The sequence below is a fragment of the Ochotona princeps genome, chromosome 6 (assembly GCF_030435755.1).
Source record: "Ochotona princeps isolate mOchPri1 chromosome 6, mOchPri1.hap1, whole genome shotgun sequence".
Lineage (NCBI taxonomy): Eukaryota > Metazoa > Chordata > Mammalia > Lagomorpha > Ochotonidae > Ochotona > Ochotona princeps.
In genome coordinates this window covers 10583028-10600066 of record NC_080837.1, presented here as the reverse complement: position 1 = coordinate 10600066, position 17039 = coordinate 10583028, and the positions used below count along the sequence as shown (strand labels likewise).

The 17039-nt window shown below is 54.9% G+C and overlaps 1 protein-coding gene across 2 annotated transcripts; it reads left to right on the top strand.

The window, feature by feature from the left end:
- The first annotated feature begins 235 nt into the window (after positions 1-235).
- Positions 236-16885, top strand: CIB2 (calcium and integrin binding family member 2). 2 transcript variants are annotated; one of them, XM_058665561.1, is made up of 6 exons: positions 253-452; positions 8316-8350; positions 13355-13466; positions 14392-14539; positions 15949-16144; positions 16498-16885. In XM_058665561.1, exons 1-6 carry the CDS (start codon positions 402-404, stop codon positions 16517-16519), a joined length of 564 nt encoding a protein of 187 aa, XP_058521544.1. In that variant the 5' UTR covers positions 253-401; the 3' UTR covers positions 16520-16885. The 2 variants fall into 2 exon arrangements, with proteins under 2 accessions (XP_058521545.1, XP_058521544.1); XM_058665562.1 differs by lacking the exon at positions 8316-8350 and having other exon boundaries at positions 236-452.
- Positions 16886-17039: the final 154 nt, after the last annotated feature.

Here is a 17039-nt window from a genome sequence, read left to right as displayed (position 1 = left end):
GCAGGCTCGCCCCGCGGCACACCAACAGGGGACGGTCCCAGAGCCACGCCCTGACGTTTCCCGGGTGCCGATCGAAAGCGCTGAGTGGGTCCTTGCCTGCACGGGGCGCCCCCGGGGCAGCCGCGCGCGGGCAGTGCCTCCCCGCCAGGGCACCCCGCGGCAGGGCCCCCAGCCAGCGACGGGCGCGCGACCGGGGCGCGCGGGAGGCGGAGTCTCCGCGGCGCCCGGCTCCCCAGCGCGCCTCCGGGCCGGCGGGCCGCGCGCGGACCGAGGCGGGGCAAGGCGGCGGGTCCCGGCGCCGGGGGACGCGCTGCCCGGCGCGGGGCCGGCGAGGGCAGCGGGGGTCCGGCGGGCGCGGATGGGAGGCTGCGCCCGAGCGGGCGCGCGAGGACGGAGCCACCATGGGGAACAAGCAGACCATCTTCACCGAGGAGCAGTTGGACAACTACCAGGTGAGCCAGCCCGCCGCGCCCGCAGGACGCCCAGGCCTCCCAGCACCGGTGCACGTCCTCCCTGGGCGTTCAGCGTGACCTTGGCCCCGGGATCTCCTCCCCACACGTTGCCGAGTCTGTTTCCCTATTGGGAGATTCTTCAAGGTGCGCCTTGCTCGGAGTATTCAGTCTGACTTCCTGTCCCTGGGATGTACCCGAATCTCACTGGTCCCGCCTGGTCGACACCTGCCCTATTCCCAGAATTTGGCTGAAGTACTCGACTGCGAGGATCAGGATCGCTGTAGCCCTCAGATGCATGTAGAGAGCTGGAGCCGGACGCTCAGGAGCTTCCCTGCCCTGGCCCCTGCTACCCACCCCGACCTCCCCCTTTTCAGGGCTTCCTGGCAAGTTGCTCAAACCTGGAACCTCCTACCCCCCAATTGCCTTCCACCCTTGCAAAATATTCTCTGTGGTAGCAGGATGAAGTCCAGGCGACCCCAGGCTGGCCCTGAGCCCTGTATGGAGCTGGCTGGGAACAGCTGGCAACACTGACCCCTGAACTTGCCAGACTCTGCCCCACTTCTCTCCCTTCTCGTGGTTCTCCTGCGTGCCTCCAGGCACAGGGGGATGGGACTGTGATGGGTCCCTTGGGCACCTGGGTGAAAGGTCCCTCAGCAGGGTCTCCATCGTGGCCTATTGCCTTCATGAGTGCTTACCCTTGCAGAGGAAAGTGGGCAGGATGAGGCCTCTAATGTGAGTGAAGCTAAATTGCCCCTCTGCAAGCCTTGGCTGTTGATCATTTCCTAGTTCTCCCCACCACCACCCAGGAAGAGGAAGAGCAGGGTCCTGTTTAGGGAGCACCTGCTGTGTGTGGTGGATGCCCTCTCTGCATCTTCTCATTGCATCAGCATGGGGAGGGCGATTATTAAACCCTGTTTTACAGAGGAGTGAATTGAGGCTGGGGAGCCAGGCAGTGCCTTGCCCAATCAGAGGCTCTCATAGGAAACGGAGGTGCTGGCTTGGCTGGAGGTAGGTGGCGAGTACCACAGCTCAAGGAGACAGATGCTGACATCCAGTGGGGCCCCAGTATGGAGCAGGTGTTGGAGCGTATCCCAGTTGCAGCCATCAGTAGGCAGGAGCAGAGGCCAGCTGATGAGGGGCTTCTGCTTTGCCTGCAAGGGTCAGAACCAGGACAACCCCAGGCCAGGCTCCAGGAAAATGGGGTGGGGGGGCTGTTGTCCACTTGGGACCCTTAGGGAGGTATTGCAGGTGAGGGATGGAGACAGCTTGGAGAAAGCTTGGAGGTAGGCCCAGGCAGCCTGTGGGGGAGGGGAACCTGAGTTCCTACTCAGACTGGCCTGGCATTGGGTTACCCGTTGGAGCCGATGCCAGTGTTGGGTTCTGATCCTTCACCAAGCTGGTGGGGGCAGGGGAGGGAGAAATGAGAGCCGTGAAACCTAAGACCACTCCCCTCCTCCACTGCCTCCCCAATCTGCCAGCCCTGGGCCAACGGTAGGGACTGGGTGACCCTGCACGTGCTTCCTGGAGTGACCTCCAGCATGACAAGGCAGCTCCTTTTCTAAGTGAGCACATGCTGCCTTGGCCAGTTCTCCTGCTGTGTTTCCTTCCCCTCCTCATCTGCTTTTGCCCAGGCCCAGTCTCCCCTCCCTGACCCACCAGCCGTTCATCTGGGAGGTACCCAGGTGCCTGTGGTGCATTCATAATCCCAGGATGTGTGCTGGGCTTTCTCTCTTGCTCCCTCCTTGGATGGCCTCTGCCCAGGCTTTGGAGGATGTTGAATGAAAGAATGAGTGAGCAAGTCCTGTTTGCTGTAGGATTGCAGGGAACTCCAGACAGCACTCCTGAAGTTCAGGTGGCAGCAGGGCATGTGATGCTGTGTGTGACCTACCTTCTAGGTCTTTCTGGGCCTCACCTTTATAGTGGGAGTGACCACTAACCCAGCCATGCTGTGTGTCTGGGCTGTGGAGTGGAGCCCCCGAGACCCCTGTGGACTTCACTTGTCGCTATGTGTGGTCAGCTGGCAGTGACGGAGGCAGGGCTGCTGTGCTGGGCAGCCAGCTGCTTCCGCTCCAGCTACTGAGGGCTATGGCTTGGCTCCCGGGGAGTGTGGGATGCAGGAGCAGGGAGCCCGCCTGCAAGAACTTTGGAGAAAGGTAAGGATTTGGATGAGCTGGAGGAGGCAAGGCCTCCAGGGCAGGGGAGAGAACGCATGTAGGCTTGGAGCAGGACTCAAGTCCTACCTGGGGAGCCTTCTAGGGTTCTCCACTGGGCAAACACTGTCCTGTTTCCAGCTGCCTGGGTCCTAGGGGCCCAGCTCCTCCACCAGGTCCCTCCCACTCCTTTGTCTCACCACCCTGCCCGGAGCTGGGACTTGCACGTGAGGCTCTGATCCTCTGCTCTCAGAGGAGTCTGAGAGTAAGTGGAAATGCAGTTAGAAGATTAAGTCGATTTTCTTTGAGAGATAGCCAGCTCACTCCCCAAACGCCTAGAGCAACCCAGGCTGGGGCAGGCCAGCACTGGGAGCTAGGAGCTCCATCCAGGTTTCCCCCGAGGGTGCCAGGGATTTGACTGCTTGAGCCATCGCTGCTGCTGCCTCCCAGGGTGCTCCTCGAAGGAAACTAGAACCAGGAGTGGAGGGGACCTGGAACCCCAACACAAGGTCTTCAGTGTGTTGTGCAGACTTTCCAAACAGCGTCTTAATCACTACACTGAATGCCTACCCTATAAGTTAATTTTGATGCCAAAAACAAAAAGATTGAAATTCATGCATACAAGAGATTTTCAGAAAGAAAGTGGAAGGTATGTATGATGAAAAAATTAGGCATGGTTGGTTATGCAACAAGGTGGAGGAATCCACCATGGTGGGAGGGTTTTGGGAGGGTTTTGGGAGGGGTGGGGAGAACCCAAGTACCTATGTAACTGTGTCACATAATACAATGTAATTAATGAAGTAAAAATAATAAATAATAAAAAGAAAGAAAAAATTAGGCATGGTGGCTGGCACATTGGGACAACTGGCTAACCCTCCACGTATAAGTGCCAGCATCTCCTATAGGCATTGGTTTGTGTTCTGGCAGCTCTACTTCCCATCCAACTCTCTGCTTGTTGCCTGGAAAGCAGTCGAGGACGGCCCAAAGCCTTGGGACCCTGCACCCGCGTGGGAGATCTGGAAGAGACTCCTGGCTCCTGGCTTTAAATAAGCTCAGCTCTGGCTGTTGTGGCCACTTGGGGAGCGAACCATCAGATGGAAGATCTTCCTTTCTGTCTCTCCTCCTCTCTGTATATCTGACTTTGCAATAATAAATAATTAAAACTTAACAAATTTAAATCAAACTGATTTTTTATTTCTGTTTTCTGAAAACTTTAAAAAAATATATTTATTTGAAGAGAGGGAGAGGCAGTGAAAAATAAATCTTCCACTGCTGGTTCACTTCCCAGATGGCCACAATGGCCAGGCCAAAGCTGGGAACCTGGAGCTTCATCCGGGTCTCCCACATAGGTGGCAGGAGCCAAACACTTGGGCTGTCTTCTGCTGGTTTTCCAGACCATAAGCAGGGAGCTGGATGGAAAGTAGAGTAGCCAAGACACAAACCAGTGCCCATACACAATCCCAGCACGTGCAGGGTAGAGGATCAACTTGATACACCACTGCACTGGCCCCCACTATTCCATTTTACAGATGTGAGGCTCAGGAAGGAGGATGGCTTCTTCCTATAAGTCTAGATGAGACTGCGTATGACCAGCAGGAGTTCTACCTCTGTGCTGCTGGCAAGCTATGTCATCTTTATTTATTTATTTTTAAAAGATTTATTTTATTTTTATTGGACAGTCAGATATACAGAGAGGAAGATATTTCGTCCGATAATTCACTCCCTAGTGGCCGCAACAGCTGTTGCTGTGCCAATCTGAAGCCAGGAGCCAGGAATTTCCTCCAGGTCTCCCATGCGGGTGCAGGGTTCCAAAGCTTTGGGCCGTCCTTGACTGCTTTCCTAGGCTACCAGAAGGGAGATGGATGGGAAGTGGAGTTGCCAGGATTAGAACTGGTGCCCATATAGGATCCCGGCACATTCAAGGCGAGGACTTTAGCCGCTAGGCCACCAAGCCAGGCCCATCTTTATATATTTTATTGATTTGAAAGAGGACAAAGAGAGACAGAGAGATCTTCCATTTGCTTATTCACTCCCAAAATGCCCCACAACAGCTGGGACTGGACCAGGACAAAGTGCGTGGGCAGCAGGACCCGAAGACTTGAGCTGTCACCTGTTCCCTCCCTGGGTGAGCAGCAGCGGGAAGCTGGAGTGAGGAGCAGAGCCAGTTGGGGACTGTGATCAGGAAGGGCTCAGACATGGCCTTCAGTCCCAGGGCACAGCTGTTCTACTTCACCGAGCCTCAGTGGGCCTGTCTCAGGAGTAGGGAGATATCAGCTTCCCCTGTGGGCTGGTGATGGGCATATTCAGAAGCCTGTGTGCCAGGTGCATGGTCACGCATCACCTGATGTGGTGTGCAGCTTAGGCCGCATGCAAGGTGGCTGTCAAGATCACTGATGCCTAAGTTAGGGTCTGCTGAGAGTCAGGTATATGGCACAGGTTTCCTGAATACCTCTCCCCCGGTGACTGCCCCAGAGCAGATGACCTCACACCTTAGCAGAGGTTAGCAGCTTTGGAAGCCTCCTTTAAAATGCAGATTTCTTGTGTGGTGGGATCCAAGAACAACCCTGACACTCTCTTAAAAGGAGGTTGTGTGTACAGAGCAGGAGGGGATCTCAGGGTGGAACAGGAGGATAAGAGGAGGTCTCGGAGACTCTCAGAGGCCTCCCAAGTGCTTTCGCCACAAAAACGATGGATACTTCATGAAGGATTGTCAGTATGGACACCGAGAACCGTATTCCGACTGCCTAGGAGATCACAGGAAATATGGATGCCTTCGGAGGCTGAGAACTCTGAGGTCACTCTTTTCCTATTGGATTTCCCACACGAATGGTAGCAGCCCCAAACACTCTCATAGGGTCTGGTGACATCAGAACTACAGCCAGGAGCCCTGGGTGGTACTCAGAGATAAAAGGGTTGTAAATCTCATTTTGGACTCAGGAGAAGAGCTTTCTCTGGTCCTTATTTAGTTCCAGCCTTGGTTCCCAGGCCTCTCTTACACCGACCATCAGGGTTGCTTGTGAGCCCCAAAATTAGTTCAGATAGACAGAGACTAACAAAGGTCAGCTAGTTGATAATCATTCAGCTTGTACCTTACTGATCAGGCTTCCCATCTGGCTTTTCCGATAGACAGAGAGAGACACAGATATAGATATAGAAAGGCTGGAACAGCCAGGGAAAGGGCCAACTAGCCTATAATCGTTCAGCCTGTACTTAGTGGTCAGGCTCCCTATTTAAAATAGCTTCTCCTGGACTTTACTAGGTAGAATGTAGGGTTAAGTTCTTCCTCACTCACTGAGTTGTTGGGGATTTCCCTGCTCATCTGCCTAAAACTTTTCTATTCTTCAATTGTTAAAATGCAAAGTTCTGTAAAACCATGCTTAAGCACTATATACTGCGAAGTTTAAATTGTGGCTTAATTTTCTTCCCCCCAAAATACTTTATCAATTTATGACTGTTAATGCTAAACAAGATGTAACAGTATAGAAACTCTGATGTTAAGTTTGTACTTAGCCGTTATATATATGATGGATGTTAAAAAAAAATGCAGCTTTCTGGGGCTGGTGCCATGGCGTAGTAGACTAAACTTCCACCTGTAACATAGGCATCCCATATGGGTACCAGTTCTAGTCCCAGCTGCTCTGCTTCTGATCCAGCTCCCTGCTTATGGCCTGGGAAAGCAGCAGAGGATGGCCCAGGTGCTTGGGCTCCTGCACCCATGTGGGAGACCCAGAAGAAATTCCTGGCTCCTGGCTTTTGGATAGGCCCCGCTCCGGCTGTTGTGGCCATTTGGGGAGTGAGCCAGTGAATGGAAAATGTCTCTGTAACTGTTCTTTCAAATATGAATAAAATAAATATTTTTTAAAATGTAGATTTCTTGTCCCCTCCCCAGAGTTTCTCATTCAATAGATCCAGGGTACAGCCTGAGAATTAGCATTCCTGCTGGTCCTCCCCCTGCCCAGGGAAGCTGGTGCCTTTGGCCCAGGCACCTGCTGTGAGGGGCGTGTCTGAGATCAGGGACAGGGTGGAGGGAAGTCTGCCTCTGGAAGGCTTGGCCAGACTGCCTGTACCTGATAGAGGGTTTTAAGATTTATGTATTTATTAAAGATTCATTTGTTTATTGGAAAGAAAGGGTTGCAGAGAGAGAAAGAGAGGAAGATCTATCTTCGGGTTCACTCCCCAAGTGGCTGCAATGGCCAGAGATGAGCCGATCTGAAGCCAAGAACTTCTTCAGGGTGTCCCATGTGGGTGCAGGGTCCCAAGGCTTTGGGCCATTCTCAACTGCTTTCCCAGGTCACAAGCAGAAAGCTGGATGGGAAGTGGGGCAGCCAGGATGGCCATGTGAAAATGCAGCATTGCTAGGGGCAGCTTGACTGGCTGTGCCACAGCACTGGCCCTTAGTATTTTAATTTTTGAAATTATTGTTATTTATTATGAAGGCAGAGTGATACATACAGAGACATGTCATCTTTCTGCTGAGCTTGTCTCACTAAATGGCTGCCAGGAGCCAGGAATTCTTTTGGGGTCTCCCAGGTGAACAGCAAGGGTCTAGGCGCTTGTGGCATCTTCTGCTGCCTTCCCAGGCACCTTAGCAGGGAGCTGAAATCAGAAGAGAAGTAGCCAGGACTGAACTGGCTCTCCCATGTGGGACACCAGTAATACAAGTAGAGACTGAACCTAACTCTGTGACACTACGCCTGCCCTCTTCAGCAGGTGATTGAGGTCTGTGGAGAAATCAGCCACCGAGGGCACCAACCTGAGTCTTACCCTACTAGGCTGGCGCTGTGTGTGTGTGTGTGTGCGTGCATGTGTGTGCATGTGTGTGGGTATAGTGGGAGTGCTGCTGAATCTTTCCTGGGCCCTACAGAATTGCTACCCATAGCCAAAGGCAAAGCCAGCCATTCTCCCTGCCCTGGCTCCAGCCCACAAGAAGTCCCTGTGTTTCCAAGGACAAGGTACCGTGGGAAGCAACCGGTGTCTCAGGACACACCAATGAGGCCCAGAAATCCCCCCAGCTGCTGTGGCATTCCAGCTGTTGTGTGCATCTGGGGAGGGGGGATGTGCCTCTGGGGAGGGGGGCTCCTCCCCAAAGTACAACGTCACTGTCCTGGTGCCCAATGGCGTCGGGGGCTCATCCAGGGCCGGCCTGACTGTCTGCACTTCTGCTCTGCCCTTGGCTGAGCTGGCCCTGCTCAGCACGTGGCCCCCGGGAGACCCCAGAGGCTCTGGGTACTGCAGTGTGCCTCTGAGGCCACCTTCTCAGTACCATGGTGGGCAAAGGCGGGAATGATTTTCACGTTTGGGCGGTTCACACAGCACTTCCCTCGAGGCTTGACTGTGTGACCGATGGTGGTGGCTTCACAGACCCGCAGCAGCTGACTCCTTGAACAGGCTGTTTTGAGTTGTGAGCAGGGGTCCGCCTGCTGTACACACCAGGATGGGGGTACTCAGATGGAATGATCATTTTCCCCTTCTCTCCCCCGTCACTGGGAACCCAGTGAAAATCTACTCACCAGCTGCCCTGGCCTCAGCCCATGTACCGCATTCCCCAGGCCCAGCCCAGAGATGTTCTCCAAGCCTTCTAGAATTCCTTGTCTTTGGGTTACAGCTGTCCCCACCCCCAGCTGCCTGGGAGGCCCCAGGGCATGGAGGTGTGTCTGAGGGAGGGACAAGGGCCATGCAACCACTGTGTATGTGTGTATGTTTCCCTCTGCAGGATTGCACCTTCTTCAACAAGAAGGATATCCTCAAGTAAGTGCCGTGTCCTGCTCACCCCTTTGAGGAGGGAAGGAGGGATTGGGGGGGCGGGGCATGGTGGGGAATGGGCAAGGAAGAACTCCACTTCCTGGGCTGCTGTGTGCGCCTGACACCTCCCCTGGCTCCCCTTCCTGCTAGCAAGCTGAGCAGGAGGTCTTGCTGCGTGCTGGGTCACTCAGGCACCTGTTCCCGCATCCACACCTTTTAACAAGGGACCTTTCTCTCAGCCATCCCAGGGCGCCGCTGGGCCCCTGTCTGGGCTATCAAGTGGCACTCTAAGTCAGGCAGCCCCCAGATCACCTGCCCTGGATGTAGGTGGGTGAGCAGGGGCTGCGGCTGGGGCTGCGGCTGGGGCTGCTTTCCTAGGGAGTTGTGCTCACCACTCTGCCCAGGGCGCGGGCTGCACTGCCACTCAGGGAGGCCAGACAAGGGCTCAAGCCTCCAGGCTGGTGTCTCTGACCTGAGCTTCGGTTCGTGCTATAGCTGTACCCTCCCTCCTTTCTGAGACCACAAGAATCACAACACGAGATGCAGTGCTGGGAAAGGACAACATGAGCTGGGGCTTCCCTTACAGACAGGCAGGCAGGTGGGGGTCCTCAGAATGTCGCTCCTGGGGATTCAGATGCTGCTTCTAACCTCGTGGAGTCCTGGGCAGGACTCAGCCTGGCTGTATCTGTCCTCTGTTGTGAGGGCCCTCTCCCCACCACTTCCTTTCTGGCTCATGCTCCTCCATCCCTCTCCCACGGTGCCCCTTTGCACCCCCAGCTTGGTCCCTCCTGGCCCAATTCCACCATGTCTCCTTTGTGCATTCACTCCCACACTCTCACAGCTTCCTGGGGCCTCGAGGGCTTGTGGACCTAGCCTCCCCCAACCCCAATGCACTTGCTGTCAGACAAGGATGGAGCCTTCCCATGTGACTGTCACTGGACTTGGCACCTGTAAGTCCCTGGTAAGCCGCACAGAGCAGGTGAATGAAGGAGGGCAGGATGGGCAGCTGTGCCAGCCTCAGGGAGACCCTCGGGGAAGCAGGACTGTGTCCTTGTGCCTTGCTCCACAGGTTGGCACACCAGTGATGGGGAGTGGCTCAGCGGTCAGGCCAGGAGTCAGATCCAGTATGAGAGGCCTTGGAGTTTGCCTGAGGGGCTCTCTGACGGCCCTGACCTGCTGGACTTTGTCCCTTCAGCACCACCTGCACCCATGCTCTGAGCTCAACACTGGAGCCGAGGCTAGGCCTGAGGTCCTGCAAAGAGGGGACTGGGCTCCTGAAGGCAGCTGGACACTGCTTCGTGAAGCCCTGTCCTGGCCCACACTGGTTCATGCAGGCTCCACCTCTGGACTGGCAATTATAGAAATCCCAGGGCCCAGGCCTTTGCTGTGCAGAGAAGAGCCCTGGGACCCAGTCCCGGCCACGTGGCACCCTCAGCGCTTCCAGTGGCCACACTGGCAGCCAGAGTAACCCAGAGTGGAAGGACGGCACCCGTGGAGGGGCCAGGTGTGGCCACTGTAGTTCATCCCACGCTCAGCCCCGTGGCCTTCTCTGGCCTGCTGACCAAGCTTCAGTGGGTAGTGGCCTGGATGACTGCACATCACCTGCCTTCAAGGGGGCCCCCGGCCCCAGTCCTGGCTCAGGGACAGGGAGCAGAGTTTGGGGTCTACAGCCCAGAGAGGCCAAGACACAAAGACCTGTCAGGGGCCTGCCCTCTCCCTCCTCACTGGAGCTGCCTGCATCTGCAGCTGGTCAGAAGGAAACTTGAGCTCCAGGAGCAGTGATACCAGAGTCACAGATCTAGTTACTTTCCAGGGCGCAGTTCTTGCACCCCCACATCGAGCCTGTGTGGGCTGGTACAGCCACCTGCTCTCTGTAGGCGAGAGCTCAGGGCGTCCACTCAGCACCTTCCCCACCCCTGACCACCTGCCTGCCATGATAAGACTCTGTTCCCCAGCCAGAGTGCAGCCTTTGTCCTCAGGAGCAAGAGGCCCAGCTAGCCAGTGTCCTAAGTGTTTGCCTGTTGGTTAACCTTATTGTTTCTCATTAGTTTTAAAAACTTTTTGCTACTTTTTAAAAAGAAACTAATTTTTATTAGAAAGGCAGATTTATGGAGAGGAGAGACAAAAAGATCTTCCATCCACTGGTTCATTCCTCAAATGGCTGCCATGGCTGGAACTGAGCTGATCCAAAGGCAGGAGCCAGGAGTTTCCTCCAGGTCTCCCACACACAAGGGTGCAGGGTCGCAAGGACTTGGGCCGTACTTGACTGCTTTCCCAGGCCAAAATCAGGGAGCTGGATGGGAAGTAGAGCCTCTGGGACACCAACCAGTGTCCGTATGGGATGGGATACGAGTGCTTACAGGTGGGGTATTAGCCTCTTTAGCCATGCTACCTGCTCCATTATGTAGTCCCTTTTAATTATACATGTAATACATGATGATTGTACAAAAATTAAAAAATAAAGCCAGTTAAAGGAAAAACAACAACAGCCACACACACACACACAAACACATGCACACACCCGCAATTAGGGCCTATAATCCTACCATCTAGATATAATGCCTGTTAAGCTTTTGGTAATTTTTGTGCTGGTATCTTGCTTAAGCATTTTTACTAACTTATTTGAAAGTTTATTTACGGGCCTGGCGGCGTGGCCTAGCGGCTAAAGTCCTCTCCTTGAATGCTCCGGGATCCCATATGGGCGCTGGTTCTAATCCTGGCAGCTCCACTTCCCATCCAGCTCCCTGCTTGTGGCCTGGAAAGCAGCTGAGGACGGCCCAATGCATTGGGACCCTGCACCTGCGTGGGAGACCCAGAAGAGGTTCCAGGTTCCCGGCTTCGGATCGGCGTGCATCAGCCCGTTGCGGCTCACTTGGGGAGTGAATCATCAGATGGAAGATCTTCCTCTCTGTCTCTCCTCCTCTGTGTATATCTGGCTGTAATAAAATGAATAAATCTTAAAAAAAAAAAAAACAAAGTTTATTTACTTGAAAGAGACAGGGAAAAAAGAGTTTATATCCACTGGTTTACTCCCCCAAATGCCCACAACAGCAAGGACTGGATGAGGCCAAAGCCAGAAGGTGGGGACTCCATCCGGGTCTCCCTGGAGGCAGTGGAAGACTCCACTGCCTAAGTCATCACTGCTTCCTCCCAGGGCACACATTAACAGGAAGCTGGAGTCAGGAGCAGAGCTGGGACTCGAACCCAGGCACTGTGTGGACATCCCAAGCAGTGACTGAACTGCTGGGCCACATGCCTGCCCCAGCATTTTTTTCATGTATGTGTTTATCAAAAAGTTGGAACATGTTGAATTGTCATACACTTGAAGTTGCTTTTTCTTAGTAAGGACAAATTGCAAAAATAAGTAGGAGAGGGCCCGGCGCCGTGGCTTAGCAGTTAAAGTCCTCGCCTTGAACGCACCAAGATCCCATATGGGCGCCGGTTCTAATCCCGGTGGCCCCACTTCCCATCCAGCTCCCTACTTGTGGCCTGGGAAGGCAGTCGAGGACAGCCCAAAGTCTTGGAACCCTGCACCCACGTGGGAGACCTGCAAGAAGCTCCTGGTTCCTGGCTTCGGATTGGCACAGCTCCAGCCGTTGTGGCTCACTTGGGGAGTGAAACATGGGACAGAAGATCATCCTCTCTGTCTCTCCTCCTCTCTGTATATCTGACTTTACAATAAAAAAAAAAATAAATCCTTTTAAAAAATAAGTAGGAGAGCTATAAAAAATGTGGTGGAGTCTAAAAAAAATTAAACAGAGGGCATCAGTTTCCTGGTATTGTAGGTTTAGCTTCTGCCTGCAGTGCCAGCATTCTATATAGGCTCAGGTTCAAGTTCCAGCTGCTCCAGTTCTGACTCAGCTCCCTGCTGATGCACCTCAGAAAGCAGCAGAGGACGGCCCAAGTGCTTGGGACCCTGAACCCGCATGGAAGACCTGGAAGAAGCTCCTGGCTTCATTTTGGCTCAGTTCTGGCCGTTGTAGCTATTTGGGGAATGAAGCAGCAGATGAAAGATCTTTTTCTCTGTGTCTCCCCTCTCTGTAATTATCTTTCAAATAAAGATAAAAAAATCTCCTATGAAAATTGAAACTGAATCATCATCTAAGCCAGTGATGCTGGCTGGGGATAGAATTCCAGGCGAATTGGACAGCAGTGACATGGTGCGCCCACGCTCACAGGCAGCTGCTCAGAGCCGCTGAGGTGGGAGCTGTCCCTGTTGGCATCAGTGTAGGGACAGTGAGCTAGACGTGGCCTGTCCATCTGGCCGAGGGGCATGCTGCCTGAAAGACTTGGGACCCGTGTTGGTGTACAGGGTTAAGCAGAACATTCATTTGTTTCTGTTCTACTAAGACTTTCACCTTTTAATTTTAAAACCAAGCTATGTTTGTCTGAAACTCAGCGATCTTTTTAAATTAATCATTTTTAAATGGAAACAATTCAGAAACAAGGTAATAAGTAAAAGTTAGCCCCTAATTTGTCATCCCTCTCCACTCCCCCTTCCCAGGGACCACCTGCATTAACAGATGATGCATAACTTAAAAAAAATAAGAAGTACTTATTTATTTATTTGAAAAGTAGAACGAGAGAGAGAAGGAAAGGTCTTCCATCTGCTGTTTCAGGCTGCAAATGGCCTCATTCAGTCCTGGCTGGACCAGACTGAAGCCAGGAGCCGGGAGCTTCTTCCAGGACTCTCCTGTGGGGACAGGGGCCCAAGTACTTGAGCCATCCTTGCTGCTTTCCTGGTCATGTTAGCAGAGAGCTGGATCAGCAGCAGAGTAGCCAGGACTTGAACTGACATTCTGATATGGTATGTGGGAATAGAAACTAGAGACAGTTTCTAGGGTAGGGTCCATTGCCAGGACAGTGGGCACTTGAGTGAGGAGAAGCAGGGACTTTTGAGGGAGCCAGTGTTAGGTCCCAGGCCACCAAAGGAGCAGGTGTCTCCCTCACCTGGGCCATACCCCTACCAGCACTTTTTTTTTTCTTTTCTTTCTAACCCTCCCCCTCAAGGTTGCACGCACGGTTCTACGAGCTGGCCCCCAACCTGGTACCCATGGACTACAGGAAGAGCCCCATCGTACACGTGCCCATGAGCCTCATCATCCAGATGCCGGAGCTGCGGGTATGAGCCAGGCTGGGCACCCGCAAGCGTGCATCTGCATGTGGGCGGGTGCCCTGTGACCTCAGTTCCCGGAGCCACAGAGCGCTCAGGCTCAGTTCTGGACCCTCCAGGCTCAGCCCTGGGCAGGCTCCTGCTTGCCTGCTTAGGAGAGGGCGTGGAGGCCAGGCTCAAGAGGGCCACCAGAGGCCATGAGGCCCTCGTGGGCAGGAATCTTGGGCTTTGTCCCTGAGCTGGACCGAGAGCCATGGTGTGGGAGGAAGAAGCTGGTGGATGGCTGGCCTGGCACCTGCCCTGCCCTGTGGCCCTTGCTGCATGTCTTGGTGAACGTACTGGGTCCCTAGGGACATGCCTTCTGCCTGTGGTTCTATCCGGACATGGCCTGGACTGATAGCTGCCTGGGCCTGGGGCTGTCACCTCCCTTCCTGAGGACAGAGTCCTGCACATGGGAACCCCTGTGTGTGCTGCTCTGGGCCATAGGACTAACCCTTCCACCTCTGGCACCCCATGACTCAAATGAGGCAGTGCCTGCAGAGTCCCTTGGGGATGGGGTGGGGGATTCTACACAACCTGCATATCTGGGTGGTGTGACATGATGTGCTGTGGCATGACATGGTGTGATATGACATGATGTGACATGATGAGATGTGATGTGATGCAACATGGTGTGGTATGACGTGAGGTGGCATGATATGATGTAATAACAATGACTGCACTAGCCTCATACCCCCACCTTCATACTCAAGCTCCCTGACCTCTCTAAGAGCCCCCCCAACCCCAGTTAGTTGGTGTGTGATGGCCATGCCCACTTTCCAGACAGAGAAGTGGCGGCTCAGAATGGCCTGGACTTCTGGCCCAGGGCTGTGCTGGCTCGGGGCACTGGGCCGGCTCGGGGCACTGGGCCATGGTCATGGCCGTTTCCTCGCAGGAGAATCCCTTTAAGGAGAGGATTGTGGAAGCCTTCTCTGAGGATGGCGAAGGCAACCTCACCTTCAACGATTTCGTGGACATGTTTTCCGTCCTGTGTGAGTCGGCGCCCCGGGAGCTGAAAGCCAACTACGCCTTCAAGATCTACGGTAACGGGGTCCCCAGAGCTTGCTTGTGGGAATGGACATCCCGGTTACTCTCCTCCCCACCTCCCAGTCAACCCTCGGGCTGTCGTCTCACCAACCACCAGAGGGCGCCAGGTACCATGTGTCTTCCACTGCCGAAGGGTGCGTCAGCCACTGAAAGCCTGCCCAGCCTGTGGGGACGCCGAGGCCACCATTCTGGGCTAGAAGAGCTGGGGTGCAAAGCTGTCCTGGGCACCTCTGATCTGCCAGGGCACTCCCGGCTCTGTCTTTCCATTTTCTTATCTCAGATCATTTGGCTGAGACTCAGGTATGCATGCACCTGCACTGGTGCTCCTGGGAGGGGCTGTCACTTGCTGGAGATGGGGAGCCCAGAGCATACGATCAGGATAAGAGCATAGGAAGGGGATCCCCAATTCCCCCTGCTCCATGCTTCCAGCTTGCTGCCCCAGACTGGGGGGTTGGGATAGGGAAAGGCAGCTGGAGTCTTGGGAACCTGGTGGCCAGCAGGTGTTTCTGAGGCTTCTGCCCAGGGCAGAGACCCATCATCAGAGGCGGGCACTTGAACCTGCAGCAGTAATACTGAGGAGGGCTTGGGCTGGGGGTGCCATCTCAGGCAACCTTTCCAACTACCCCTCTTCTCTGTCCATGTGGTGGGGGTTGTGGTTGTTCTGCCTGATGACTTTGGCTTTGAGAGTGACCACTCACATGGCCCAGTACCGTTGCACAGCTTGCCCGGTGATCCGGCAGAGCGGGGGTGGGGAATCTATGTCCAGGAGGTTCCCAGCACTGGGAGCTGGTGTTGCAGCTCAGGGTTGACTCTCAACAGGAGCTGGCTGGGAAGGTTGCCCCAAGCAGATGGCAGAGCCTGTGCCAAGGGAGGCCGGGTAGTTAGGCTGAGTGCTGGGGTGGCTGTGACAGTAGCCATGGGTCTGCACCTCCATGCTGTGCCCTGCAGGAGGTGGCTGCACCTCTAGCTGGATGTGGAACATGGTTGGCTCTGCAATGTCCCCCAAGCCCCAGCCTTCCTGGGGCATTGCTCTCCTTTGTTCTGGAAGTACCCAAGGACAAGAGGATTCTGTGGCCTGAACTCACAGTTCCCAGGGAGCCCAGCTTTGAGGCCTGTTTTGGGGGTGTGGCTGTAGATCCAGTGCATTGCGAGGTGTGGGGGTGCTGTGAACATGCAGTGTAGGAATCCCCCCTTTCCTGCCTGTCATCTAGGGATGAGGAGCCAGTGTCCCCCCTCACTGCAGAGTGTGCCTGGAGTTACTCTGGGGGACTCCAGAGGCTGGCAGGAGTGGGGGAGCTGGAGGGGGTGGGGAAGAAGTCAGCAGAGGGCAAGAGTTCCTAGGGGGTCCTGGGGGAGACCCCATGCCCCGCTTCAGTGTCTCTTTCTCTCTCTGGTGGCCTGGCAGACTTCAACACAGACAACTTCATCTGCAAGGAGGACCTGGAGCTGACGCTGGCGCGGCTCACCAAGTCAGAGCTGGATGAGGACGAGGTGGTGCTGGTGTGTGACAAGGTCATTGAGGAGGCCGACCTGGATGGTGATGGCAAGCTGGGCTTCGCCGACTTTGAGGACATGATCGCCAAGGCCCCTGACTTCCTCAGGTCCTGCCTCCCCCGCCCCCCGCCCAGGCACTGCAGGTGGGGCCATGGCCAGGCTGCCTTCCCCAATCCCCTGCCAGTTGTGAGCAGTGGCATGCATGACAGGAAGCACGGGTTGTCACTTGCCAGGCCCAGCTTCCTGACAACAATCCTAAGGGCTTCCTGGTGTAAAGATGATGGGGGGACGGAAAGCTGAACCCCTGGACGGTCCCTTCTCCCTCCCCCCTTGAAACTGCTGGCGTGTGCCCTCCCCTGCCAGGCTATGGCCTGGGTCCCTGCTCAGCTCTTTCAACAAGGAGCCTTGACCTACCTGTACAGCCCAGGCCTGCTCACTTGCTCTCTCTCTCTCTTTCCAGCACCTTCCACATCCGCATCTGAGGACTCGGCTGGCTGACACAGGCGGCCGAGGGTGTGCACCAGCCCTGCTATGTGCACGAGAGGATGGCGCCCAGCTCCATGGGAAAGCAGCCTGGGCCTCTGGGGCTCTACACCCATGAACATTTCCTGTGGCCCTTTCAGCAAAAACAAAGCAAATCCCCCCCCAAAAAAACCTAACCAGGGAAGAGGGGGCTGGAGAAGTACCTTCCCAGGGACTCTCCTAACCACCTTTGTACTCCAATCCATTTCCCACCCAGAAATGTCACCCCTGGGAGGGTGACAGCTAACAGAGGTGACAGGCTGTGCTATGCTGGCCAGATGCCCCCCAGCTGCCGCCCAGGACAAGGTGCAAAAAAATAATAATAATAGTCGGGGTCTCACCAAGCTATGCAATCTGCATTCCAAACCCGAGGCTGGGCTGCAGCCCGACCCTGTCTGTTCCCCGCCCCACCCCTTCCCAGCGTGCAGCTGTGTAAATGCAGCTGTGTGGATTGCTCCGGACACATACTGGTCCCAGGCC